Here is a 27,077-nt window from a genome sequence, read left to right as displayed (position 1 = left end):
TGCATTACAGGTAAGCCACAACAAAGACTGGTAATTTGGGCCTGCAATAATAATAATCTAAATAGTCAGTTCAACCTACTCCAGTGCCAGTTTTACATTTTTTGTACTATTGTTTCAACCAATAGACTCCTTCAGCAGTTGAAGTTATGCATGTACTCCCACAGTTACCCATGTACATACATATGATTGAATGCATTTTACTTGATTAATCCAGTTCAGAATACTTCAAGACTGTAAAATTATGACACAACTTGACTTTGTTTTGCTCATAAGATTTCAGTTTTTACATATTTGGTGCCATGTAAATGTACAGTGTGACAGTAAACTTGGACAAACTTGATAAAACGTGTATTTCACCTCTATAGTCATAGTTAGGCACCCTTGTTTTATCTCAGGATAACTGCTTTGACATTGTTTACATGTGGTACGACTTAAAGAAATGTACGGTAAGGATACCGTTCTACCACTATGATCATCTTCAGTATTGAGTTGTGGTGAACCCTTCCCTAGTTTCCTCCAGTTTCTGCCTCTCCCAGTGGGATGTCAGCTTCTCAGAGAGAGAGGGGGCATCTTTGAGGAGGTAGCGTCACACAGCTGCCATAGCCCAGCAAAGCTCCTCGAGGAAAGACATGTTGTCAGTGCGCATTAATCATTGGGCCCACCATCGGAAACAGATTCCCCTCATAAGCAATTTCACTCATTAGAGTTACGGTGCTGATTTGCTGATTGGAGTTACGCTGAGGCTACTACAGTGTGAGGAAGGGAGGAGGGAGGAGAAAGAGAGAGGGTGTGACACGTTTACAGTGATGTGAAAGCTGAGATGTTGATTAATGTGCATCGTTCCTGTCACATAAACCGAATAAATAAATATCAAACAAAAGCAGAGGGAGAGGCTCATTTACAGACCAGGAAATGAAAGTTCCATTTAGTTAGGGAGTGAGACAGTCTGGAATGACAATCTGCAGACAAGACTGTAAACAAGAAATCACCACGGTGTAAGTCAAGGCCGTGCGCACACGTGCACAAAAACTGCTGTTGTTTCAGACATTCCTTAAAATGACTCGGTTCAATTTTGAGGCATAGACAAAACATTAAACCTCACTGCCCTGCCGACTCGTCTGAAGTCCACCACTGGGATAAGTGGCCTTCCTGCTTTGAATGGCATCTCACAATCAGCACTTAAAAGCCCTCGAGCTGTTTCGAAACTCTTCATTCAAGCTAATAATATTTTTCTACTCCATTTTTTTAAAGTGATTCATGCTGACTACAGAGTATTCCACAGCAGCCCATGCCTGTGTGTGTGTGTGTGTGTGTGTGTGTGTGTGTGTGTGTGTGTGTGTGTGTGTGTGTGTGTGTGTGTGTGTGTGTGTGTGTGTGTGTGTGTGTGTGTGTGTGTGTGTGTGTGTCATATTTCGGACGGTCTGTTTATATTGATCTTCCTATCCCATACTCAAACACCCTTGTTTACATAAATAAACACTATTCTGTTTGCAGCCATGGAAACGGGGTTTACACAGGCTGCAAAATCACCATTTAATGGAGTAAGATGTTTACATGAATGAGGATGCTGGCTAATAATGGCATATCTCAGCTGTCACACTCTGCTCTCTCATAATAGGCATATGTGTTTGTAAAGGATGCTGGGAAATGGGGTTTATAAACAAAAACTGTTAAATCTGACACTTGTGTGTTCCTTATAGTTTTAGATTGAATGTGAGAGGTGATAACAGATCTCATGGAATTATGATTATAAGTTTGTATATTTGAACCCATCGTTTTCGTGTTTTTTTTAGGTTTGATTCTATCCACCTCCACCCACTAAACCACCCAATCTCCTTCTAACCACCACTCATTAGACCATTCCTCAGTTTTCGGGAGCTCCTAACATCCGAGGCCGCCGTGAACTTTTCCTGTGGAGTGGAGCCAACGACCACATGACTTAATAAACGGTGACAAACATAAGGCAGCACTCACATCAGCAACATCATATGTTACTATAGAAACATGCAACGAGTTCAACCAAATAAATGGCCACTTCTGATTTAGTGTCTTTACACATATGCGTACATGTTTTTGCCCTCGTCATCTGTCACCCCAGCCTCATTCCTCCACTTTGATCATTTTTGGCATGTGATTCTTCTCTCTGACTGCGTCCAAGAACACAGCATGCGCTAATTGGGCTTTTTTTTTTTTGTCAGGTGAACGATGGCTGCCGTTACACCCCTCTGTCATTTTCTTCTAGAGAAAATGCACTTGTGCAGAAATTCCTCCCTCTGCTTCCCTCAGCTCCTTTTTTTCTTTCGCCCTGGTTCTGCAGATCCTCGGCAGCCCAGGAGAAGTCGTTTTACAGTTCAATCAGGAATTCTAATAAACTGACCTGTGCTTTAATGACTAATTCATTGTCTCCTTTACTACCTTCATGGGTATAAAGCGGATTAATGACTCTAGCAAGGTTAAAAACAGTACCACTGTGCTTTTCCTCCGTCTATTATCAATCATCCTTTAGATTCTTGGGAGAGCAACGGAAATTGAAGGAAAATTAGTAATCCTTTTGATGGATGATAGCATAGGTAGGAGTGTATGCATAAGTGGGGCTATAGCATTAAATGGAAATCGCCTGATAAGAAGCATCACATGGGGGAGCTTGCGTTTTAAGACATAGCACTATACGAAACAAACTATAATGCTGTATGACAGGAGAATTATAATTCTGTAACAACAAAGCCACTTCAGTTTAAGACGGCCAGAACAGGGGGGGGAAAGAAGTCGTATTTTTGATTATCCTCTCAACAGTGAACTCATAGATACCTGTTATCAAACAGCCCAGAGACATAATCTTATAAATTGTGCTGCACAGTTTTTTACAGTGTGTTACTTTACAGCAAGAGCTTTAAGGAAAAACTCTGCAGCAGTTTGGAGAATAGAGGTTACAAATTTCACCAGAGTTGTTAAACTTCTTTGACAGTTTCTTTACTTTTCCTCACACTGTACTTTCTTTCTTGTTGTGCAGAAATCCCATGGAAGAGGAGAGGGAAAGGAAAAAAACAAAAATAAAAGGAGGAGGCAAAGGGGAATGACGAGGAAGAGGGAAAAGATCGGGTATAGGGCTTGCGTCTCTTTGTTTACCATTCCATATTCCCATCATACATTCGGCACGCCTCTGCTGCATCTCTGGGCTCATCCTGTTCTTGGCCCAGTCATTTCTGACAATGTTAATGATTTAGCGGAGAGCCCCTCCACAACGGATGATTTGTGACATGTAGGAAGGCTCGGGAAACGGGGGAAGACGAGGCAGGTTTCTGTGGGGAGTGTTTGGGATCCAGGGATGCCTTGAAGATGGTGATTCATTATATTTAAGACAAGTGTGACATCCTACTTCAAGGCAGCAGCAGCACACACATGTATGGAGGGGGAGACTCTTTTTCGGGTGGCCAAAGTGGGGAGGGGGTAGGTAAGTACAAAGGAATGCCTCAGTGTTTTTTGAGATGACATAGGAATAGGAGGCAGGCATATGGAGACGGCAGCCTGGAAATAATGGGTAATGGAGGAATTTAGCCTCGGGCTATATGCCTGCTTTGCCTACTTCTGTATAACTAGTATATTTATAATTCAAATACATACCTTTAATAATTAACAACCAGTGAATATTAAAGGAGAATGCAGGATATCTCTTCTGCAGATGGAGTCAGGTGAAAAATAGTATTCAATTTCAAATTTGACAACAGAACAAAGGAGCGAAGAGCCAAAACAAAAAGTTGGCTGCATTTTGGACCAGTTCTTTATCTTTCTCTCGTGCTATAAACAAAAAGGAGGTTTAAAATACTACAAATTTCTCAACACATTTAAGTGTCTTCACATCCACAATGTGTTATTATACCTGCATTTTCTAACTTTATATTTGAATGATAAGCAACCAATCACATTTGTTTTTACAGCAGGCTTATTATTTCTTGCTTTCTGTTTTAGTGAATCATACAAGAAGTCAGTTAAGAGCCACTCCCTGGAAACACAATCTTCCTGTTACAAAAGCAAACATCTTTTTGATGTTCTTGAAGTGTCACATTTGGTATTTGATTGTTGTCTGGACTCATTGTTAACTTTTGCATCGCTCCAGACATCAACAAAACAACCAGCCGGATCGGTCAAGTGTTGACGCCCTTTTGTCTGCACCGTGACACACATCACATGGAGTGTGACATGTCATGTGACGCATTTAACCAGCCCTACTCTACTCCAAATGATGTTATTTCAGACACATTTAGGCTGCAGCGATTCGGAAATGAAAAGCGTGTTAACAAATGCATCGAAATTCCGTGTATTTATGCAACGCTCAAGAGTGTGCCTTTTAGAATAAAACCTCCCAAAGGACAGTGTGTTTTGTCGTCTGTACACAAGTGGCACAGAAAAGCTCTTGTACACTGTGTCAACCCAAGTTATGCAAACACCGGAGTTCAACAAAAATCAACACATTTGCATATTGTGGATCTTGAACGTGTTCTGCTTTTTTCACAGGCCTCATTTCTGTCTCTGGGCTTTGATGTAGCTCATACATATTGACGACTTTCTGAAGACACCGACCACGTTAACCAACGCATGAGCTCAATTTGTGCATCCCCTTTAAAAAAAAAATGGTGCATTAGTTTGTCCCATTTATATTTCCTGGGTTAATTAGCAAGTGAGAGATTGGACAATTAGCTCATCCATGCTAATTGATTAGAATATTACAACTTGGTGATGATGGGAACATAGACTCCTCGTTCCATATTCCTCCCAGGGATTTTGTAATATATACAATGCTTCTGTGTAATGAGGGCTTTAAAAGACCAAATCAGCTAGGGAAATTGTTAATTCAATTCCACTCAGATGATACGGAGTTTTTCCGGGGCACAAATGAATGGAATTGAACTGCAGGGATCTTACAGAATGGCAGTGTCCTTTTTGATTTTGACTCATGTCAACACAGATGATGTGGATCACTGGTTCGTTTCTGTCAGAGCCACATAAGGATGTGAACTTTCAAAGACCTGATCGTATCTAGGTCATTTTTTTTTTTACTGCTGCTCATAATTGAAAGCCTGTTCTGTTTTATATCTGCAGCGCTCAGAAACGCATGCAGCCCTTTAAGAAGACATACATTAGAGATGGAAGAAAATGAATACACACAAGTGTCTGTTTTTCTGTCTTTGGACATCAGCAGAACACTGTCAGTGTTCTAATTATGCCACAAGTGTACACTGTCCCTCCCTTTATTTAACTCTACAATAATTTCAGTCTATGTTAATTTTTTCTTTTCTTTTCTTTCAGAGTGAAGCTCAGGTGTGATCCTCATAAAGTGTCTCACCAGTGTAGCTGTCTAGCACAGAGCTGCTAGAACAATGTAGTTCACCTGGAAAGTTCCTCAAAATCCACTCCAACTTTTGTTTTATTTACTGAGGAAAAAAATTCAAGGTGCTATATTTTTACAGTGCACAGCACCTACTTTTGATAAAAGGTTGACAGAAAACCTTCCTTTAACTCTCCTTTTAGCTCATGTTTGAATTATGTATACACCATGTCTGAATTTTTACCCTTTATTCATTGAAAGTCGTCTTTTTTAAGCACATCCATACTTTTTTCCTGCCTCAAAACGAGAACCATTCTGTGAAAAATGCCTCTCTTCAAAACCACAGAAATGTTCCTCCTCAGGTGCAGCAAATAAAAAATAAGATTCATGCGTTTAATGCTGAAGTATTACACTTCTGTGCTGTGCTTAATAATTAATAGCCCATCCCATCTCCCTATGAATATTTACACGCAAAAGTGTCCCTGGGAGCCCTCCATACGCTGGAGGGAGGGAAGTCTGTGTGTTTATTGCATTAAACACTCAAACATCGTCGCCGACCCTATTTCGCCTCCAACCACGAAGAAAAAACACTCACTGAAGCACTGTGAGCATTTTATTTGTTGTTGCACAATGTAACCCATTCAACTTCCATTTAGACGTGGCAAGTCAAATTACAGGTACTCTCTGTGTGCTCCCGCTGAAATCCCAGGACGACGCTTGTCTTGCTCCGAACGCGAAAGGGGGAGCAGAAATGAGGTTTCTCTGCCGTTGTTTCCAGAGCGGTGACATTGTTCATCGAGATCACCTTCCACTTACTGTGTCAAGGTGTCAAAGGTCTTTGTTGGCTGGCTTTGCAAGGAATCAAGGCGTCATTACACAGCAGAAGAAGTCATTTAGTTTATTGGAGAAGGCTGTAAAAGAAGGCATGCTGATTTCAAAAGTTTTTGACTTCCCGCAAGAGTAAAATATAAAATTGCAAATTAAACTGATTGCTGCGGTTATCAGGGCTAATTATGTTGAGGACTTTGGACTTCTGCAATGCCAGACATTAATGTGCTATCACTTCTAATCTCAGCCTCTCTTTGCCCCTCCCTTTGTATCTGATCCAAAAAATTATACACTGTAAAAACAATAAGTCATGGTAGCTCAAAAGTCATTGTAAATTGAAGTAGATATTAGTGTAAATGCTGCAATAACTCAATTTTTCACGTTTATGTTAAAAAGAATGACATAAAAGGACATACCTCATAATAAGGTTGACCCTAATAGACATACTGTTGAGATGATGTACGTCATGTGGCAACATAGAACAGTGGTTACTGTTGTGGCCTTAAGGTCTCCAGTTGCATCCTGGTTAGGCCATGAGTGACAAAAGAAACACTAAAACAACTCAAACTTGTGATTCAAGTTGTCATACTAAAGGATAATAAGTTAAAATGACGAGCAATGATTTTTAGTTTTGCTTGAACACAAATGTATCTCAACTTAGCCCAAATTCAGCCCAAATACTAACTTTTTTAAGTTCAAACAACTCTCTCTATATATTTTTTTACATTGTAGAATAAATGCCTCACTATTGCACGACCGCTCTACTTGTGACAGCTCTGGATTCATGAATCCCCGACCTTTGACCTTTGAGAGAGACACAGCAGGACTCACACTAGGAAGATCTGGGGATATAGCAGAACCCTTCCTTGTTAAAGCTGCACTGCGGCTGCTTTAAAGGGACGACAAGCTAATAACGGCCAAGTAGGAGATGTTATACAAATACACCCGTGTTCTGAGTGAACTTGGGCATGTTTTGCTTCCACTGGTGATATTTATCTGTTCAGGAGGAAGAAGGGAAAAGCTGAGTGTTGTTGCTGCCTCGCTGCAGGTCCCCCGAGCTCTCAGATCTCCTCTCTTGTCTCCTGTGTGGATAAGTAGTGGCTGCAAAGGCATCGCTGCTCTTTGATATTTCACTCCTCATTTGAATCAGTGGCCGCTTTTATTTGACAATGCTGGGTAATTACCTGGGTACCGTGCTTGATCATGTGAACTCCTGCAGAACCAGAGTTGAGGGCGGGGAGTGAAGAAGAAGGAGAAGAAGAGAGGAGGGATGGAGGAGATGGAAATGGGGAAATAAAAACAGGGAATAAAAAAGCAAACAAAGCATCCCCATTTGTGTACCTGCATTGTTTTCTGCAAGTATTCCAAAGAAGTGAACCCTCGGCATGTCGTCTCATGCAAAGTGTTTTTTTTCTGTCTCATGCTGTGAAGGGAGGAAGCAAGAGGTCAGACACTGAGGGAAGATAAACTAAGTGCAAGTTTATTATAAGTCTAATGAATAGTTTTTGTCTCCTGGGTTCAGTCATTTGATTAGCTTGTAGTCTGTGTGTGTGTGTGTGTGTGTGCGTGCGTGTGTGTGTGTGTGTGTGTGTGTGTGTGTGTGTGTGTGTGTGTGTGTGTGTGTGTTAGAGAGAGAAACCTTTTACTGAAGAGCTAAAAAAGAATTCAAAAGCATAACAAAAACAAGACAAGACCCAAAGATAGTTTGATTCTGTTTTATTGCCGTTATCCTCAAGCTTCAGTAAAGTGCGTTGGAACAGAACAAAATATACTTTTACAGTGAAAAATGAAAATAGACAAACTTTAATCAACAAATCTAGAAAAATGCATTCACTTGGAGGGGTTAGTATTTCAACTAGCTGGTTATGGCACCTTGTCAATGATGTTTATTGAACAGGAGAGCAGTGTTTACTCTGTTGTGTGACCAGAATACCAAAATCCGTCACTCCCTGTGAATGCAGCTGCGTTCAGGCTGACTGACTGAGCTCTCCTTGCAGAAAAAAGCAGCAGACAACTGAGGCTTGGCCCTGAAGTTTAACTCAAACACAGTGCCACCACAAGAAAACAACCTTTCTTTTGCTTAAATATCAAATAAAAATAAATTTGTGCTGCAAAAAAACAAAAACACTTTAAAACCCTGTGTTTAAGCACAATAATAATCTCTGCAGCTGCTTTTATGGCCTCTGCTTACAGGACATGCAATTCACTAAGGGATATAAATAAAGAAGAAGGCAGACTAAGAATAATCCAACTTTCACACAGATTGTTTTGACTCTTTCTCACCTTTAATCAATAGCATGAATAAAGCAACTTTCGTCAGTGAGTTTGGATGAAATTAAAGAAAAGATCTTCTAATCTGTTCTGGTTAAATGTCCCCCACTTCCATCGCTGCATGCATTATTTCAGACGTGGACACGTTGTTCCACGTTTCCAGGCTGCATGCTTCAACTCTGTGCAATTTGAATTCACTTTCTAATCATGTTGAAACCGTGAAAAACACCCGCACTCCACGTTCCCCCGCGCTTCCGTACCGGACAAACAACACAAGAGAGAAAATTTCGATTCATTTCAAAGTGGAGAGGAGGGGAATTAAGACAATTTAATAAAGGCTTAAATCGCAGGGGTTGTCTGCGCAGCGCCTAAAGCCATATTTCCTGTGATCAGCGGAGGAGGGCGACTTTATTGGACATGTTTCTATTTCCAAATCCGCATAACAGGCAACGATGCATGTATTCCCTATAATGTAGATAAGGGAGAGAGGGTTTGATATGTAATAAAAGGTGGGTCTGCGCTGCCTGTTTAAGCCCCTTAAGCCTGATAAATGATGAGCGACAGAGGCACAGCGAGAGGGTCACCGCTATTAACTCCTCGCTTTCCCGGCCTGCACTTAAACTTCTCTCAATTACATGTGGTAATGTGGCTGGATACGGGCCTTATAGGCTCCGACCCGTTCAATCTAAGCGAACTAAAAAAAAATAAAAAGGAAATCACACTCGGATCTTCCATGGGGGCATTTGAACGCAGAGGTATGGGTTGTGTGTCCCTTGCAGCCTGCTCGTGTTAAAGGGGGGAACACGGGGATTACGGTGTGTGGCGTTCCTAACACATGCACACCAGGTATTCTGGGACAAACACCCAAAGCAAGCTCATTAAATCAGCATTTGGTGTTTCAGCACAGGCGTTAACGACGGGCTCTAATCTCGGAGCAGACCTGCTCAGTGTGTCACAGCCGAGAGGATCTGCAGGCTGAGAGCACGAGGGCACAGCGAAGGGACTACTTACTTTATTTAACATGAACCAAAAACGAACTAAGGCTTGGAATTCGTTTGAAAAAAAAAGAAACCTGAAAAAAATAATGGAGATATATTAAAATTTGAACTCTTTTTACAACACGAATATCAAAAATTATGTTTACTAGATCTGCGCGCTGTTTTACAAAACAAATGATGAATCAATTATGTTTTTTTAACATTTTAATTTTGAGACTTGAGTGAAGGATGATTAAACTCGCACATCTTTTGTTTGTTTGTGTGTATTTTCTTTAAGATACATTTAAGTCAAAGAGAACTTGTCTGAAAATTATAAATATTGAAATAAAAATGTAAATATTTCTGTGTTTTGGATCGAGAAATTATGGATTTTTTTTTTTTATCAAGCTGATTTGGTTATTCAGAAATGCCGATTTACACTGAAAATAAAGACAAAAAATAAGCCAAACTAATATGTAAATATTAATTGTAACCCCAAATTTATAGAAAAGGCAACACCTATAAAGGATATGTTTTCTCATTTTACACAGTCAATGTTTTGTAAGAGCATCAGTTGTGAAAGTTGTACACATTTCATTTAGATCTAAAGCACTAGAGAAAAAAATTACCTTTAAACATTTTATTTATAGAAATAAAACACATTCAAAGAAAATCTGCAATGTTTGAAGATGTGTTTGAAGATGTGATTCATCCAACATTGAAGTTCCTGAGCCGTCAGAAATTGAAAGATTTGACTGCAACTACTTTGGTTTAAATTGAACAAACACGTATATTTTGAGATTATTGTATAGATTTCGTGTACATAGACTTGATTATTATTTTTTTCATTTTATGGGCCTTCTCTCATTCGTTCCAACGCTCTCAGCAGCTCGGCATCCTCTGTGACCGCCAGGTGTCGCTACGCGGCCGCTTATATCCCCTTAACGAGCCCATGAAGAGGAACAGCCACAGTTACATTTAGTGCTGGCCTCCTCTTTCCTTCTCTCTCTCTCTCCCTCCTCCTCTCTGTCCTCCCCCTCTGACACCAGACTCTGAGAATCGGTGGAGGGGAAAATGAGGCTTTGGAGCTGAAGAATTTACAGTTAGTCGCGAAACTTTTACAAGTATTTGAGTTGCTCACTCCACTTTCTGAAACCCTATAGTCACATTTCACTCCGAGGTCAGAAAGAGTTCACGTTGAGATGGCTGAGGTGACGCTTTCTGCGCGAGGAGAACACAGAGGAGGCGAAATATTATTGAGAAATCATGAATAAATCAACTTAAAACTGGGTCTAAATTTGGGCTAAATCAGCTGCAAGATTTTGGAGAGGATTTGCAGTAAATGTTATCAGTGTCTCATCTGTTAAAACCACAAAACATCTCCAAAGTGCATTGCTTTTATTCAGGAGAAAATGTTTAAATTAAAACCTGACACGCTGCGAGGTTTTCACTCTCCGAGCCTCTCAAGCAGTCAGTCTATGATCCAGTCTTATCTCAGCGCCTCTATACATTAGCTGGGCTCATTTACATAATCTCAATCCCACTGAAGAGGGCCAAAGAAGAACAAAGTTACAAACAAGATTAGGGCGATTTTATTTGTTCCTGCCGTTGGGCGCCAATTGTTTCTCCAGGAGTGTTTAAGGTCACTAAGAGGATTTAAAGCTCGTTTCATATCAGTGATCTTTTTGAGGGAATTAAAGCAACAATGCGTTTTTCATCCATATTTAGCAACAGGCTTGTGTTGTGTGTGCACACAAACCCCGCAGAGTAAAAGGGGAGACAGAGGGAGAGAGAGGGGTTCTAAGTCCTGCAAAGAGCAAACAGATTCGTGAGTGGAAGTTTTTCTGGTGCACCTTTAGGATGTGACATGCGGCGGATCTTTAGCCTGCTGATTGTCCCAGTAGTGTTTTCCTTGAAATGGATCCTCTCCCTCCCCTAATGAACCCAAACGCAGCTGGCCATGTCCCACACGGACACCGAGAGCTTTAACCCTACACTGACCTCCATTTGACACCAGCAGATGAAATTTTACCGCCTGTTAATGCCATCCACTGATTTTTTTGTTCTCTATAAGTTTTGTATTCACCTGTAAATGTTGGGAACGTAAACGTGAACGCCACATATGAGAAACCCACTTTAAAACGTGTCATTGTGTGAGATAGGTGTCCTCACGGAGTTGTCTTGCTTGTAGGGACAAATTAATTTTAATCACCTATTGAAATAAAATGAGAAAATTAAACACCGACTTGCGACTTGCACACTGTCACAAAAGCGAGATTAACCTAAATATGGTTAATGATGATGTCTCGTGTTTAGCTGCCCGTTAATTGCTCAAATAAATAGTTCACAAAGCGGAGTTTAAAATTTTCACGTCGTTAGTGGAAGTTTTATAGGGAAGGTTTCTGTGGAGCCGTGCATTGGACACGCGTAATTAGCCTCCGATATTTTCTCACGCTCTTCGGGTGTTTACATCACTCTCCTCGGGGGCAAATCACATACTTTTACGATAAATGTGCAGAAATGCGGCAACGTCTCAAGATCTGGACGTATGCTTTTAAGAAATTGCTCTTGCGTTTGGATTTTTCGGATGCAGCGTGCGCTTTGGCGGAGGATCAAACGTGTATAAAAAATATTCCGCACATGCCAGCTCTAAAACTTTGCCTTTACTGCACCGTGAAGGCACGCGCGTCCCCAACACAGCGGTATGAATATATATACAGCATAAGCTTACTTACCGTGCTTGTCCATATCAGGAGGATGGGGAAAAAGTCAAGCGTTAGCGCACAAATCAATGTCAACGATTGTATTTAGCTTATGAAAATATGAGTCTTCAAAAGCAGAGGCTGTAGTGTTTACAGAGTGTAAAAAAGAGAGACTTAGAGACGGTGGATGCCTGGGCTGTGTGCGCACAGCTCTGCTGCTCCTTCCCGGGGTATCGCACGTTGAAATGTCCACACAGCCGTTTGTCAAACCCTGCAGTCCCACACTTCCCACCCCCCTTTATGCCAACAAACATAACTGTTGTCACGCTTTCATTTATTAAATCTTTTCCCTTTAAAAAAAACCTCCTGAAATTTCTCTAATCGACATCTTGACAACTCTGTTTGGCTTTTTGTTTGTTGGGAGAGTTTATTGACCCTCCAACAGAAGCCACAGCCCCTCTCCCTCCCTGAGCGTGTCTACCTTAATCCTAACCTGTGAATAATTAATTTCCCTCTTTAAAAAATACCATTATGTGAGAAGCTATCAATACAGCCATGATGCCATATTAGCATTGATGGAGCCAAATATTAAAGGGGATAGATGGCCTGCTTCTGTTTTGTGCGTAAAAGTGCCCATGCAGGCTCCAAAAGGGGGCTTCAGTGCAATCGATGGCCGGAGCGTTGTTGCTCCTCCTCTAAACTTCAATCTCCTCACATGATTGATGATCTCGGGGAGCTTTGATAATTGACTACTCTGAGGTAAGGCACGGATTTCTATCAAGAAAGGGGATTGGACGACAGAAACATACAAAAATTCTCCACAAAAGCTTTTTTCCCTCTTTGGAAAAGTTCATTCTTGGTTTGGAGGGGTGCAGCGTGAGGTTTAATTAGCTAAAAACAGAAAAGTGCATTAATTAGCTGCAAGATTGGGTGGTTGTACTGATATATTCTGCACACTGGTTTATAACAGATAACAAGTAAGCGTCATATTCATACATTAAACTCAGCATTCATTATAAAACCCGATCATTTCAGCTATATATGCTTTCTTGTAAGTTTAAGAAGTAGTTTTTTGTGCGTAAAAATGTGGGTGCGCATTGCGTAAATCTGCATAAAAAAGAGCGTTTTTGCTCTAAAAGATAAGTCTTGTAGTTACATTTCCTCACTGATATGTTTGATTTAACTTAGTGGATTTGCAGCCGAAGTGTCCGCGCTGCTAACCCTCCCTCATTCAGCTCTCTGCTTTTTTTCTTTAGGACTCTCCTCGGCGCATACAAAAAAATAAGGAATTGGGTGGGAGTTGGAGCTGTGTTGCTTTGCCTTTTACCCCCAGTGTGGAGTTGAAGCCGTCCCTGCGCCTCGCATATACTCTGCATATCACAAGATTTGGTCTCTCCTCTCTCTTTTCTGGAGCTGCTGTAGGACTGGCTATGGCCACCACTACTTCCGGGATCCGTCATTTCATTCGCCCACCGCTCAGCGCTGCGAACTGACTCTGTTTCTATAAGCAAGCTAGCAGCCAACCTGCCAACACTCGCTGACACTCACTCATCTCAGTTTCGCCAGATAGACGAAATACCTACGGGGGAAAGAGAGGAGAGATCCGAATCGCAATCTCTTAATTTCTTCTGCTTTTTTCTCCTTCTTTTACAGTGATAATAAAACAAGATAGCGATCTGGAGGCATTAAAGGAGACGCGGACTTGCGGGATGAAAACGGACTAAAAAGATTCGTCCTTCTCTTGAACATCATCACCAACCGTCATTCATTCATTACCTTGACAACCTCTGGCTTTGATTGACAGCTGGAGTGGCAAAAAGCCATGAGACACGACAGTTTAGTTACATGCAGGTTGTTGATGGGCCGATTGTAACCTTCACTTTGGCGCATTTTTTCTTTTTTTGCGAGGAAAAGAGGGAAAACAAGAAAAATTGCAAAAGTCCCCGATGCTACGATTTCAACTGAACCACACTGGCGAATAGGAGAAGTCGCAAAGTTGGTTGAAAACGGAATCTTGCCACTAAATCACTTTCTAACCGGGACTGGGATATTAAATATACGACAGATTCAGGAGTTTATTGGAGCGCAGCCTGATGGCGCAAAGGGTAGGTTTTAAATCTCCTCCACTTTACCTGTTTCAAATCCACTGTAGGGAGGCCCTCGTATCGATAACCTCTTGTCGGCTGGTGGCAAATTTACAAAGTATTCCTATCAAAGCGGCTGTATTTGACATTTTTGCAGCGCTTTGCTTCTCAAGCAGAGTGACAGCCTCTGCTTTTTACCCTCACACTCCACGACACTCGTGGAGCAGTAACACAGGAGACTGCAAACTAATTCGCTCTTTTCACCCAGCAAACTCTCCATCGAGGAGCAACAAAACTTATGATGTTTTTGGTAATAAGAAACAGTTTCTCAGGTTGAATAGATGACACTTTTGTGCCGTGGCTGCAGCGCATTTTCACAGCAGCAGCTCATTAGTTCCTACTTTGCGTGTATTCAAAATCAGACGGCATGCTTTTTGAGCTTTTAACATTTGTTTAAACAGTAACCGGACAGTCCGCTGACTTCTCCTCTCATTTTTATTCCCAGTACGATGAGCTGGCCCATTACGGTGGGATGGACGGAGTCACGGCGTCGATGTACGGGGACCCGCACGCTCCCCGGCCGCTTCCCCAGGTCCACCACCTGAACCACGGACCGCCGCTGCACACCAGCCAGCACTACGGAGCTCATGCTCCGCACCCAAACGTTATGCCCACTAGCATGGGCTCCGCTGTCAACGACGTTTTAAAGAGGGATAAAGATCAAATTTATGGGTAAGCTTTGCAAGAGCCAAGTCCGCGTGCAACTCTTTTATTTTATTTTTCTAACTTTTCAGCTTTTCTCTAAGTTTGTGCTCGTGGAGTTCTTCCCCCACCACTAAATTAAAAGTGTGTTTTGTTCAGGATTGACCGCAATTTTTGGTCTCTATTGTTGGTCAGGGGGAGTTTTGTTGATGTGTAATTTTAGACGCATTGTAGGAGTCATCGACAAGCCTGCAGTAAGTAAGAGGAAGCCTCGAGCCTGAAACACAAGCTATAAAATAATATGGAAGCTCGAAAGTCCCAAACAGCGTGAGAACATAATACAAAACTATTTTCAACACCACAACAACTGTTCCATCTCATGAAGAGTTCTTTAATATTACTGTGCATGATTATCTGTCACTTTAAAATAGCAATGCCTCGTTTAAACTTTCTTTTTGCTGCCTGCAAAAAAAAATCTCAACGCAGTTTCAATTTTGTTTTCCCCGTAACAGAACGCGTAGACGCACCGTGTGTCTTTAGAATCCTTTTTAATAGTCTGTTAAGATGCTTGTCTGACAAAGTAAGAAAACCTTCCTTTAAAGCTTCTACTGATAGTTTGTAGACTTTTGAAAATGTTTACGGATATTCCTCGGCTACGCACGTTCACAGAAAGTGTTATAATCCACAGTGTATCATTATAATCTGGGATGTAGTGCAGAGTAAATCCCCTTCATCTCTTTTACTCACGTTGTTCTCATGTGCTCAGAAGAGTTAATTTTAATGCACACTGAAGTCTTATTGACAGAAACAAAAGGGGACCTCTATTTTGGAAAAAGCACATTTATTTTAAAGGATATAATTTTGTATTTTAAACCTAAATTTGAGTGATTATCTGGTGATTTAAGAGAAGTCAAACTCAGTTTTATTCTCTTCTGTCTCACATGTAAAACGTAACCTTTCACTGTAAGGAGAAAATTAAACGTCCTGATGCCTCTTTACGTCTGGTGTTCAGCTTTGCAAAATTATTTTATCACTTTACACTTTTTTGTTGTAAACTTGATGATTTTCTTTAAATCCCACAGACTCCTGCAGTGTGTGTCAGTGTTGTTTTTGTAGAGTTTTGTTGATTACTTAGCCGTTTTTAGTTTGCACTGCAAGAAATGTCGGCCTCGATTTGCAGCGTTTTGTCTATATGACCCCAAAACTTGGAGAAAAATATTCCAGATGCGTATTTACGCGTACCAGGAACTTACCAGCTTAAAAAAAACAAATGTGATATTCAACGGAGGAATGTAGTTTTAGTTGCTGTCTGCTTTTTGTTTCTCACGCGGGATGTTTGTAAAAGAAGTGTGTGAAAATCACACAGTGTGCAAAAACTAAAAACATATCATCCGACTGCATTTTATTTTTTTTAATTTCTCTCAGAAATGTAAGCGTTTCAGGATATTTTACAGGGAGATCTGCAGGTTGATTTGACATTTTTTGCAGTGTGCATGTGGAGCCGGTGTGCTGCTTGTACTCAGGCTGTGTTTCCCCTCTTGCAGTCACCCTTTATTCCCACTGCTCGCGCTGGTTTTTGAGAAGTGCGAGTTGGCGACGTGTACTCCGAGGGAGCCCGGCGTAGCAGGAGGCGATGTCTGCTCCTCAGACTCCTTCAATGAGGACATTGCAGTCTTTGCCAAACAGGTCCATCTAGAAAATACGTCTCAAATATATATGTTGGCTTTGTTATTGCTGTGTAATGGCACTCATAATTTTCTTTTGGATGAAACTTTATTCATAAATGATAAAAGAATAGTGTGTGAATTTCCACATCAGTTTTCCTAATTTTAGAGTCATTTTATAAAGACTGAAACAGACTCATTCCGCACATTTCAACCCAAACTAACTTTGACAATTGCTGTGTTATTTTAGGTCCGAGCAGAAAAACCTTTATTTTCATCAAATCCAGAGTTGGACAATTTGGTAAGCACACACATACACACACTCTGACCTCTGTGTCTCGCAGTAATAACCACTTCTATGTGCGGTCACTCGCTGCTTTGTTTTGGATGATACTCTGAGCAGCATCACATAGAAAAGAAGTGAACATATGATTTAAACTTCCGCACAGATGTCAGATCAGCTCTGGAGTGAAGCTGTGTGACCGCATTAGCCGCTGTCATTGTGCATGTCTTCCCATCAAACTGACCCAGCTGACCAGTGTGTGAAGACATGAAATGCAGCTTTTTTTAATTCAGACTTCAAAACCTCCTCTGCACCTTACTCTGCTATGATCATTCTTTGGACAATAACACAAGTTTAAACAAATTATTTTATAATTTTGGTGTGTTAACTGTGCTTATTTTGCTCATTTTTTGCAGATGATACAAGCCATACAAGTATTACGGTTTCACCTCTTGGAATTAGAAAAGGTAACTATTATAAGTCTGTGTGTTCTAACGCATGGCGCCACCTGCACAAACACCATGCACTTGAATGTAACTGATATTATATTGAACGTGCTCCTACATTTTTTGCAGTGCAGAAAAGTTGTTAGCAGCTGCTTACAAATAAACGTGCATGCATTTGGAAGGAGCGTTTAATTTTTGCAAAACATCCTTTTTTATTGAACCAACTAATTCTGTGACCATTGATAAAACGTGTTGGAGCCTCTTGCTCAGTTTGCACACTGTTATCGATCCGCAGATTTGGTTTCAGCTGCTCATTATTCCCCCAGCTTACGGCATGCTGTTTGTTTTTTTGTCCTTCAACTTGTTGCTCCAGTCTCAGGAGAATAATAAGCACTGCAACAATTTCACTATTGTTTCCTCGCCGCCGATAATGCCCCCCCTTAATTGGAGTTATTCTTGGACTTAGCTGAAGCTTTTCCCTTATCCTATTCTTTCCCCCCTTCTTTTCTAGGTGCACGAGCTCTGCGACAATTTTTGCCACCGGTACATCAGTTGTTTGAAAGGAAAAATGCCAATAGATCTAGTTATTGACGAACGGGATGGCAACTCAAAATCAGACCACGAAGAACTCTCGGGATCGTCGACTAACCTTGCAGATCACGTAAGTAACAGAAGCTTTATTATATTCTTGATGTGTGTATATGTGTGCTGGCTTTGTCTGCGTCTGCATGCCTCTGCAAACAACCCGAGCATTCATATTTTTTAAAGACGTTAAAAATGAATTATTGGCTGCTTTTGAACAATCACATTTGCTTTATTGTACCCACAATGCCAACTTTTTGTGCCTCTTTTCGTGTGTGTGTGACCCTGCTGTGCCATCAGTAAATAGAGCATGCTCTGTTCTGCAAGGAAAATCAGCCGATCGATGTTCTAAGGTCAAAAGCTAGATGTGATACAATAGACTGAGTTATTGTTTTAGTCTTTTGATTAGAGCCAGTCATGTGTGCATAATGCGTCCCTGCTTGCTGCGAGGTTTGTGTGTGTATTGGAGGGTGCGTGCGTGCGTAAATCGCAGCCGTGCGTTATGAAGTGTTGCACGCTGTAAGCAATAGAAAAAGACGTGAGACAATTATCTGTTACGCAGGTTTAACGTTAAAGCAGGGTATCAGCGCTAAGCTTTAGCTGTAGGCTAATATTTAAAAAAAGAAAGGGTCTTTCTTTATATTTTGGGGGCTGTGGGAGCTGTCTGGGGCCTGTGCGTAAAGCTGTGGATTTTTTTTTGCTGCAGAGGTGGAGAAAGTGGTAGCCTATTGAAACAGATCTCAGAGCTAAAGGCTTAGCATCAATGTCAAGTTCACGAGGCATATGATGGTTCGTCTGGAGGCCTTCCATTGCTGTTGATGTTAATGTGTTTAATTGTTTCGTATTGATTTGCCGTGTGGTTTCTTGCTCTGCAATGGCTCTCCCCCCTCTGTTCTGCTCTGCTCTGCTCCCCCCCCATTTTATGGCTGGAGGCTCCATAATGCTGAATTCAATTATATGCACCTGAAGTACAGTAGCTTTAAATTTGAAGATCGATTCCCTGGTTTTAAATCGGTGCATTTTCGGTGTAATAAACACAGACTCTCCCCCCCGCAGTATGGATCGTGCTGACAGTGTGTTATTGAGTTGATATCTGTGAATTATTGCGTCTTGCATGCCTGTGACAAAGCTAATGTTTTGGTGGAGTAAAGAAAAAAAAAGAGCGGGCTATTGCAACAAAGTGACTAGTTAATATCTGCGCAGCACAAGGCCAAGCCTATTAGGAATTAAAGCAGATTTAAGTGTTATGCAAAGTCACCGCGCTGCATCTGTTGGCTCTGGCTATCGGCCTAATAGCGGTGGATTCCCCCCTCTTGAAAGCCCGGCGCGTCCACAGGTCGACGCGGCGGGCTGCACAGGCTGAATTAAAACACAATTCACAGCATGGATGGCGATGTTGGGTTTGGGAAACGGTGCAATATTGTGGTCCTCCTCCAACACAAGTGTAGAAATGAGGCATGCTGTTGTTTATATTGCAGAGATTAGATAAACTAGCCTGTTTAGTTTCATGGCAGATGGTGGATGCTCAGGCCGGTTTCCAGTGGTGCCTTCATTGCTCAGACAGCAGCTCTGTCACCGTTCCAAGCTTGTGAGAAATATTTTGATAATTAGTAAATTAGAAGTGCCAATAAAGCAAATCAGGAGCAGCAATAAACAAAGAAGGCTGCATGACAAGCCATTCATCTTGGAGTCATTTGGACTGACCACCTCATTAGGTTTTTAACTTTTGAGGGATTTATTTCACTGCTGTGGCACCAATGAACTTTTTATTATAGCTCAACGCTGCTCTGATTTTTTGCTTGCTTGTTTGTAGTGCTGAGCTGTGAGGTGATTTTAATAATGGCTGCATGAAACGCAAATACATCCCCCACCCCTCCTGCTACTTAAAGTATTATCAAAATAAAACAATTCCTTATCATTTGTCGTTTTGGAGCACATTGTATTTGCAAGGAAAGCACAGCTGTTGATGTGTCTTAAAGCAAGGAATTAAACAGTTAACTTCTCCAGCAGTAATTTCCATGTCTAATTGAAAGGAGTCCAGCTCTTCATGCTTAAAATGTGCTTTGAATACCCAGAACAATGCAGAAAAATGCACTTGGCTGCATAACTGTGCCGCTGGATTGAAAGCAATTTTTGTCCTACTTGTCTAGATTTATTTATTTCATTTATTCATTTGTGTTTGGCTCTTTTTTTTATTATTCATCTCTGTCCTCGCTTCCCCATTGAGGAGAGGAAGGCGGTTTGATAGTTAGATATGCTAATTTATTTAGTTAGACTCTCTCACGTCCATTTTTCTTTGCTTTGATATGCATTTTTAATATATAGCCCTGGGCTACATCTCATTTGGAGAAAGTTGGTTTTTCTGGAGATGATGAGGCTCTTCACTGGAGGAGGCGGCCCGTTGAGCCTGTTTTCATATATGTGTGTGTGCATGTGTGTTTTAATGTGTGTGTTTTATTCCTTTTTTTAAACCTCTTTCCCTCCTCTTCATACCTGACATGGGAGCATAATAAGCGCTGTTTTATTTACACTTGAATGCAGCATTGTCTCAGAGATGATTGGATTATGTTATAGAGAGAGCAGGATGAGTCCTTGCTGACACTGTTGATTTCCCTTTTTTTTTCTTTCTTAGCTTGCGGTGACTATCTCACCATGTAGCCCACCCATGTCTTCCCAGCTCATCGCCCCTCCTCTGATTACCCCCTCCCAATTAAAAGGATAAAAAAACAGATGTATTTAACATGGAGGGTGATGGAGAGGCTAAAAAAACATGCATAGTGGTGTAGATTTGTAAACGGTTGCTACAGTGTGTGTGCTGTCAATGCTTTTCTCTCTTGTCTTTTAATTAATGAATAAAAATTTCTGTCTCTTCTGTGCTACATCCAATTAGAGAGGCAAATAGAATTAACAGTGTCTGAATATTATCTGTTCTAATGAATTAGCCTTTGTGTCTCCTCCTGCTATTCTTCAGTCGAGCTTTCATATTAGCACAAGGCTTTTCATTTGCTCCATGCATATGCATCACGCTTTTGAAAACTGTCTTTGCATTTCTGCATAGTTTCAGATTTGTTTTGCAGAAAGTGTGCAGGATTTGCAGGTTTGTTTTGTAGAGGCTTCCTCAGGGAGTGATAGGAGTTCCCAAAGTGTAGCTTATCTTACCTCTGCATGGCTGGAAGGGTGAAAAAAAAGGAGGAGGGGGGAAAAAAAGCTTTGCTGTGTTTACATTTGATTCTCTGAGTGCTGTAGACCATTGGTAAGACACGGTGATGTCACAGGTTCAGCCAAGTAATGCAATAGTTCATGTTGTGCCCACGCTGTGATTTAGTGTGTGTATCAGCGGAGAAGGGTACTCGGTAATGTCCCGTCTCTGCACGTCACTTTGCATGGTGCAGCATACACACAAACACACACACACATATAGTGAGCCCTCTGCCTGTGGATGGCGAGCCCTCGGGCCGAGCCGGCCTGCTGAAGCATGGAATTTCTCCGTTTTGGAGGTGTTCTAATTCAACTCGCTTTGTTCTCCTCAGGGAGCGACTACGTTTGGATCTCTCCTTTTCCCTCCTTTTTCATAGAAAAAATAGTGCAATTCTGACTTCAGCCAGTCTGTCTGTTCCACACAATTGTTTTGTGATGGTGGGATGTCTGGCCTAACATTTCCTTTTTGATTAGTGTTCAGAGGCAGGGTCCTGTTGGCAGGCATATCTAATCACAGCGACTGTGGCTGCAAAGAGGCTAGGCTCACTTGTTGCATGTCTCATTCTCCTTTCTTAAACTGCATATTCACCCCTAGTATTTGCAATGAAAATCTATGCATCTTAACAGTAAAGCACAACATGCATTTATACTAGTGGAGGACTTAAGTTTCAACTTCACCAGGTGCACATTTATGATCAATAGCAACAACTCCGCCAAAAAATCTCCCCTTACAAAGTTAATTATATTTACTTTCATTACTATTGTCTGTAAGTGTGTCAGTTCGCTTTTATTATGCTCCTGAGGTCATCCTTGAATGTGGAGTTACATAACCACATTATGTCGAAAGCTGTTTTCATGTATTGTGTACTTTAGAACACCTCTCATTATGATGCAGCCTACACACCTTCTTAAACTATGTCCTCCTCTCTACACCATATCATTAGATTAACACCTCTGTGACAGCGCTAAGAGGAAAACCATCATTACAGGCGTCATAAAGAAAGTATTTGATTGCATCAAACTTTAAGGAGCGGAAATGCAGATGCCACCGAGGGCACATGTTTTTGTTTCTTATTTAAGAGGACTAAATGACGTAAAATACCCAGACTGCTTTCACTATAGCAAACTCAATTCACTTTGTCATTCTGACGACATCTTTGCACGTTATCTGACATTGACTGCAATAAAAAAGTTTTTTTTTTGCCTCAGAGAAAGTTAAAAAAGGATAAATACAATCAGCCAACCCCTCATGTCTGTTAAAACATGCTTCTGTGAGTTATTAGCTGTTAAATCACACTCTCTTTATATTCTTTATAATTGAGGGTGTTGTAAATACTCTCAGGTTCAATAGAGGTGCACCTACACTTTTCTGAAGCGGCTGTATATAATTACGAGCTCAGGCCAATAGAAAATGTGTTAGGAGTGTTTTTTCTTCTGTTTATACCATGTGACAAGATGTGTCTTGAAATGTCAGCTTTATGATTTACGGCCCTGTGTGTTTTCTGGTGTGTCAGCTATTCTGTACTACTCGCACAGAAACACACGTATATACACAAGGCTAGTCGTTCCCAGCCTGCCTCTGCACCGACAGATTTCTTCCACTTTTCCCTCAGCTTCCAGGGGAATTTGAGGAAAATTCAATGATGCTACTAAATCAATTTTATTTTGAGATTCCTAGGGATGTAGGCAGAGTGCAAGGTGGGAAGTGAAGATTGTGCCAGGCAGGTGTTTGTAAATGAGAAACAGGGGACGAGTAGCAGTATTCTCCCGCTCTCCTGTGGCCCTGATCCACTACAAGCCTTCCTCCCCATATTGTCTCCTGCTTTTATATTAATTACAACTTGTATTATCAGCTGCCAGTCGCTAACCCCAGCAAATAGAAAAGGCTGCCCCTGGAGACCACGCTTCTTTTGTATCTTATTCTCCATCCAGCCCTTTTGTGTTTGTGTGTGCATCCTCCGCCTGCACATGCATGTGTGTGTTTTTTGCTGGCATTCTCCTCCTGGTAACACTGCTCTTTAACACAATTAGTGGAGAGCATGGAGTGAACCATGTTTGACTCCTAATTATGCCCAGCTTTGGGGAATAATCACATGAGCTAGAGCCTTTTTTTTCCTCCATTTCTTCTTGCTGTTCTTCTTCTTTTTCTTCCGAAGGTTTTTCTTGTGTAGGTTGAAGCAGACTGTTTGGGTGACACGTTTTTTCCCCCCCAACTTGTTTGAACTTTATCAGACCCACGAGGGTTGCGACAAAATGGTTGTGAGTGTTTGTGTTGCGCCGTGCGGTGTCTGTTGATGCTCAGAGAGATGCACTAAATAATTCATAAGGAGGAAAGGCTGTTGCTTTTGTCGCCTTGTTGAGCGTGGAAAGTTAACGCTTTTGTTGTGGTGTTTGTTGTCTTGTTTTGCAGACTGGTGGGGGTTATGAATGAGAAGTGACTTCCAGGTATTAAAAGAGGAAAGCATTGTTCATCAAAAACAGGGGGCTTGTATCCACTGTATTAATATTATTAGGTCATAGAAAGTGCTGCAGTGTGCTGTTTGCCCTGTAAGAAACAAACTAGTTGAGCTCTATCTACATCCCTGCATACAGGGCCATTAAATCCACAGGGTAGCAAATCACAGCAAAATATCATTCCCTTTAACACCATTAGCTGAGGTGTCTTTGAATTTAATTTAGTGCCAGCGCCATTAAAAATGACACATTACCCTGCAATGATAGCTAAATTAAGTCCTATCGATTCAGCTGTTGCATTAAAACCATGCTGTGGCCATAGCTGGCAAGTGTTACAGAGAGAGAGAGAAAGAAAGAGAGGGAGAGAGAACATGAGAGCGTGTGAGAGCAGCAAGCACAGTTTATCAGGTCTGTCTCACTGCTTGTCGGCAGTGGATGTTTCATTTTGAGGAAGTAGAACCCAGTCATTTTCTCCTCTCAGAACAACGATCCCTCTCTGTTTAAATACATTATACTTTCTGGGAGTCTGGGATTTTTATACCTCTCTTTCTTGCGTGCCTCTTTGTGCCGTTTGAGACAGAATTAGACTGTTTTCAAACGGTTGATGGGCTTTTCCCACATTAGTGATTTTACCCAGCTCGTGCTGTGTTGAGAGTAACACAAAAATCGCTATAACAACAGTCCTCGTTCCCATGAAGTGTACCATGTGTTGGCACAGAGAATGAACACATAACAATCATCTCTCCCTCTCAGAGCAGGGACAGTTTCCCCTCCGCTTGTTCTGGAGGGCTCAAACCCACGCACAGCCTATTGTTCCCCCTGTCTTCTTACCCCTCTTCTCAGTAATTCTCCAAGCTCTTTATCTGATTGCCATCCGGCAAACAGCTGACGCTGAGAGGGGCCTTGAGTGGAGCGGAGGGTCTGAAGGGCCTTGTGTGTTTCAGTCTGCTGTTTTCAGCTCGGAGCTGTTTGAGAAAACAGCCCTCCTTCCCCAAAAAACTTAGCAGATAAAAGGGCCTTGCTCTCAGGCAAGAGCAGCAGCTTCGCCTCCGCAGCAGAACGAGCAGCAGCACATCAGGACTGAGCACCCAAGGGAGCTCGGCAGCCGCTTGTCTTATAGCCTCTGTTTCCCTGCAAACCTCCAGTAGTCTCCGGGCTCTATCCTGTCTGTCCTCCACCAGTACAGCTCACTCCGACTGGGGCACCAAAGCAGGCAGGCAGTCAGGCAGTCAGGCAGGCAGGCAGGCTCCTCTCAGGCAGAGCTCAGGGAAAAGAACTCCACCAGGAACTGCTACAAAGTTAAACAAAATGGTAAAAAACGGCCTCTTTCTTGGAATATTCTGTGGCGTGTACATTTTCCTTCTGCTTTTGTATGGATGTATATGTGTTTATGTGTGTTTGAGGGAGAAAAAAAAGCCGTAGCGGGAACTGAGAAGTGGGTTGAGGTTTGTGGGAAGCCTTGGTGCAGGCCTGTGTTTGTTTGGCTTGGGCTCCGCTCAAGGGGCTGCTTCTCCCGAGGCCCCCGGACAACGCTGGGCTTACGTTGGCCAACATTTTGTCATCATGCTCAGGTGACAGGTTAAATTGGGAAAGACTAGCTGGAGTTTTTACAAACTATGGAGCTCTATCAACTGTGTGAGAGGCGTATTGAGCCTGTGTGTTCGTTGGGGCGTAAGTGTAGTAAATGACGTGATCAGCCTGTCCCTCTTGCCTGAATGGCGGAGGAAATTCCACCTCTAGCCTGCCTTCATGTGGCACTGATAAAGCCTTTCCTGTACAGTAGAAAATCCTGTTTCCCTGTGTGCAGCAGCAGGGCAGCGGGAATGACCAGGAAAGAGAGAGGGAAGAGGAGAAAGAGAGAAAATGAGCTGACATGGGAGTGGAGGAAAAAGAAAAGAGGCCTTAAAAGCTATGAATTTGTTTATGGACATTTCTTTGAAGTTAGCCAGCAGAGATTTAACACTTTCTTTCAGCATGTGTTTGTATATATAAAAGTGAGTGTGTGTGCATGTGTGTTTATTCTTCTTGCTCTATTATGTCATTAGTGTGTGTGCGTAAGTGTATTTCTGCAAGCCCTCTGTGGGCGTGTGTGTATTTCAAAGTGGGCGTGTGCACTTTTTTGGCAGATTAGCCGGAGAATCACTGTCATATCTTATTTTCATTTTTGACAGTGGTAATGATTAATGGCGGCTGTGGTGTGTTTGGACTTTTTACCTCTATATTTCTCACTTGACACGGAAGTCTCGATTGGTTACGGTATAAACGAACTCCACCAGGGCGCTGCCATATGTGTTTGGACAATTACTCACAAGTGCTCCACTCGCAGCGTTGGAAATCAAACGCCACATTAACAGAGCTGCATTTTGCTCTCATGCATTAATGAAACTCTTTGATTACAGTGTTTTGACTTATTGCCAGCTGCTTTAGAGCATTTCTTTCTATTCATCTCTGATTTTAGTGGCATCACTGATTGTCTGCTCGCTTTGCCAAGAAAATGTAAGCAGGCCAAGGACCCTCACAGACTGTACACTCTTACAGATGTCACTCTTACTTTTCCTGCATACTCATATGGTCTCTCTCTCTCTTTTTTCTCTGTGTCCCTCCCTCCTCTCCACTCTTCCCTTCTCTCTCTGCTCCTGGTTTGCGGTTTGGACTGGGGAATGTGGATGATGCACGGATGGATGGATGGATCCCACGCTCGCTTTCTCTCTCTCTTTTTTTTTTTTTTTTGAATAAAACCCTCAGAACCCAGCTTCCTGGAGAGACCATGATGACGCCACCTCCACACACTCAGCCGGCACACCGGGGCCCTCCAGCGGGGGACATGCTTCGCAGAGCGGCGACAACAGCAGTGAACAAGGTGAGCCAGCACCAAAATGGGCATGCGTGTGCACGCTCACGATCGTGCACTCAAACATAAACACACATGGATACAGGCACAGATCCATGCGGGATATATTAATCATCATGCATGGGTAGAGTTGCCAACACCTCACTTTAACCCTGTCTAATGTGCTATCTGCAGCGAATAGATGCCACATCTCTCTTTACACATGCGACCCAGTCCTTGCTTCTGCACACTGGATTATCCTGCTTTTTGACTGGCGTCCATGTAAACACATAGTCACACCTAAAAATGAACAAGCTTATCCACTACAAGCAACAGCCAGTGTAACACACAAGCCTTGAAGAAGGGCTTTCCAAAATGTTACTATTTAGAGAGCTGAACAAAAGCTGATGATTAATAGTGTATTTCTGCCAGTTCTTGTTTGCATTTAAACCATATTAACTTTGCATGCACAACAGCCCCTAATTATGTCTCAGTGAGCCTTGTGTTATCTGGTACGTGACCTGCCAAACAGTAATAATGCATTTCAAAACAAACGCATTTGAATTTATTACAGGCGGCGTGTGCAAGTCACAGCTATCTGCCTGGTGTTTTTGTCACGGTCCACATCAATTTTGACATGTAAATTATCAAAAGCATATGCTATTAGCTGGATTTAGAGGTGAGGCCAAGCGTTAACACATTGTGAGGTTAAAATTGTTTATTAAATGCAACT

At 41.9% G+C, this 27,077-nt stretch overlaps 1 protein-coding gene across 2 annotated transcripts in view; it reads left to right on the top strand.

Moving 5' to 3' along the window:
* meis2a (Meis homeobox 2a) overlaps nucleotides 1-27,077 on the top strand; it is a 199,254-nt gene that overhangs the window by 104,828 nt on the left and 67,349 nt on the right. Inside the window, exons 2-8 of one of the 2 annotated variants that reach the window (XM_034675607.1) lie at nucleotides 13,755-14,206; nucleotides 14,691-14,917; nucleotides 16,432-16,573; nucleotides 16,802-16,852; nucleotides 17,251-17,301; nucleotides 17,792-17,941; nucleotides 26,260-26,374. In XM_034675607.1, the coding sequence (XP_034531498.1) occupies nucleotides 14,195-14,206; nucleotides 14,691-14,917; nucleotides 16,432-16,573; nucleotides 16,802-16,852; nucleotides 17,251-17,301; nucleotides 17,792-17,941; nucleotides 26,260-26,374 (748 nt within the window). In that variant the 5' untranslated portion in view covers nucleotides 13,755-14,194. The remainder of the gene's footprint in view (nucleotides 1-13,754; nucleotides 14,207-14,690; nucleotides 14,918-16,431; nucleotides 16,574-16,801; nucleotides 16,853-17,250; nucleotides 17,302-17,791; nucleotides 17,942-26,259; nucleotides 26,375-27,077) is intronic. The other variant, XM_034675608.1, reaches the window with a different exon arrangement.

This window comes from Notolabrus celidotus, chromosome 22 (assembly GCF_009762535.1).
Source record: "Notolabrus celidotus isolate fNotCel1 chromosome 22, fNotCel1.pri, whole genome shotgun sequence".
NCBI classification, from domain to species: Eukaryota; Metazoa; Chordata; class Actinopteri; order Labriformes; family Labridae; genus Notolabrus; species Notolabrus celidotus.
This window is presented reverse-complemented; position numbering and strand designations above follow the sequence as displayed.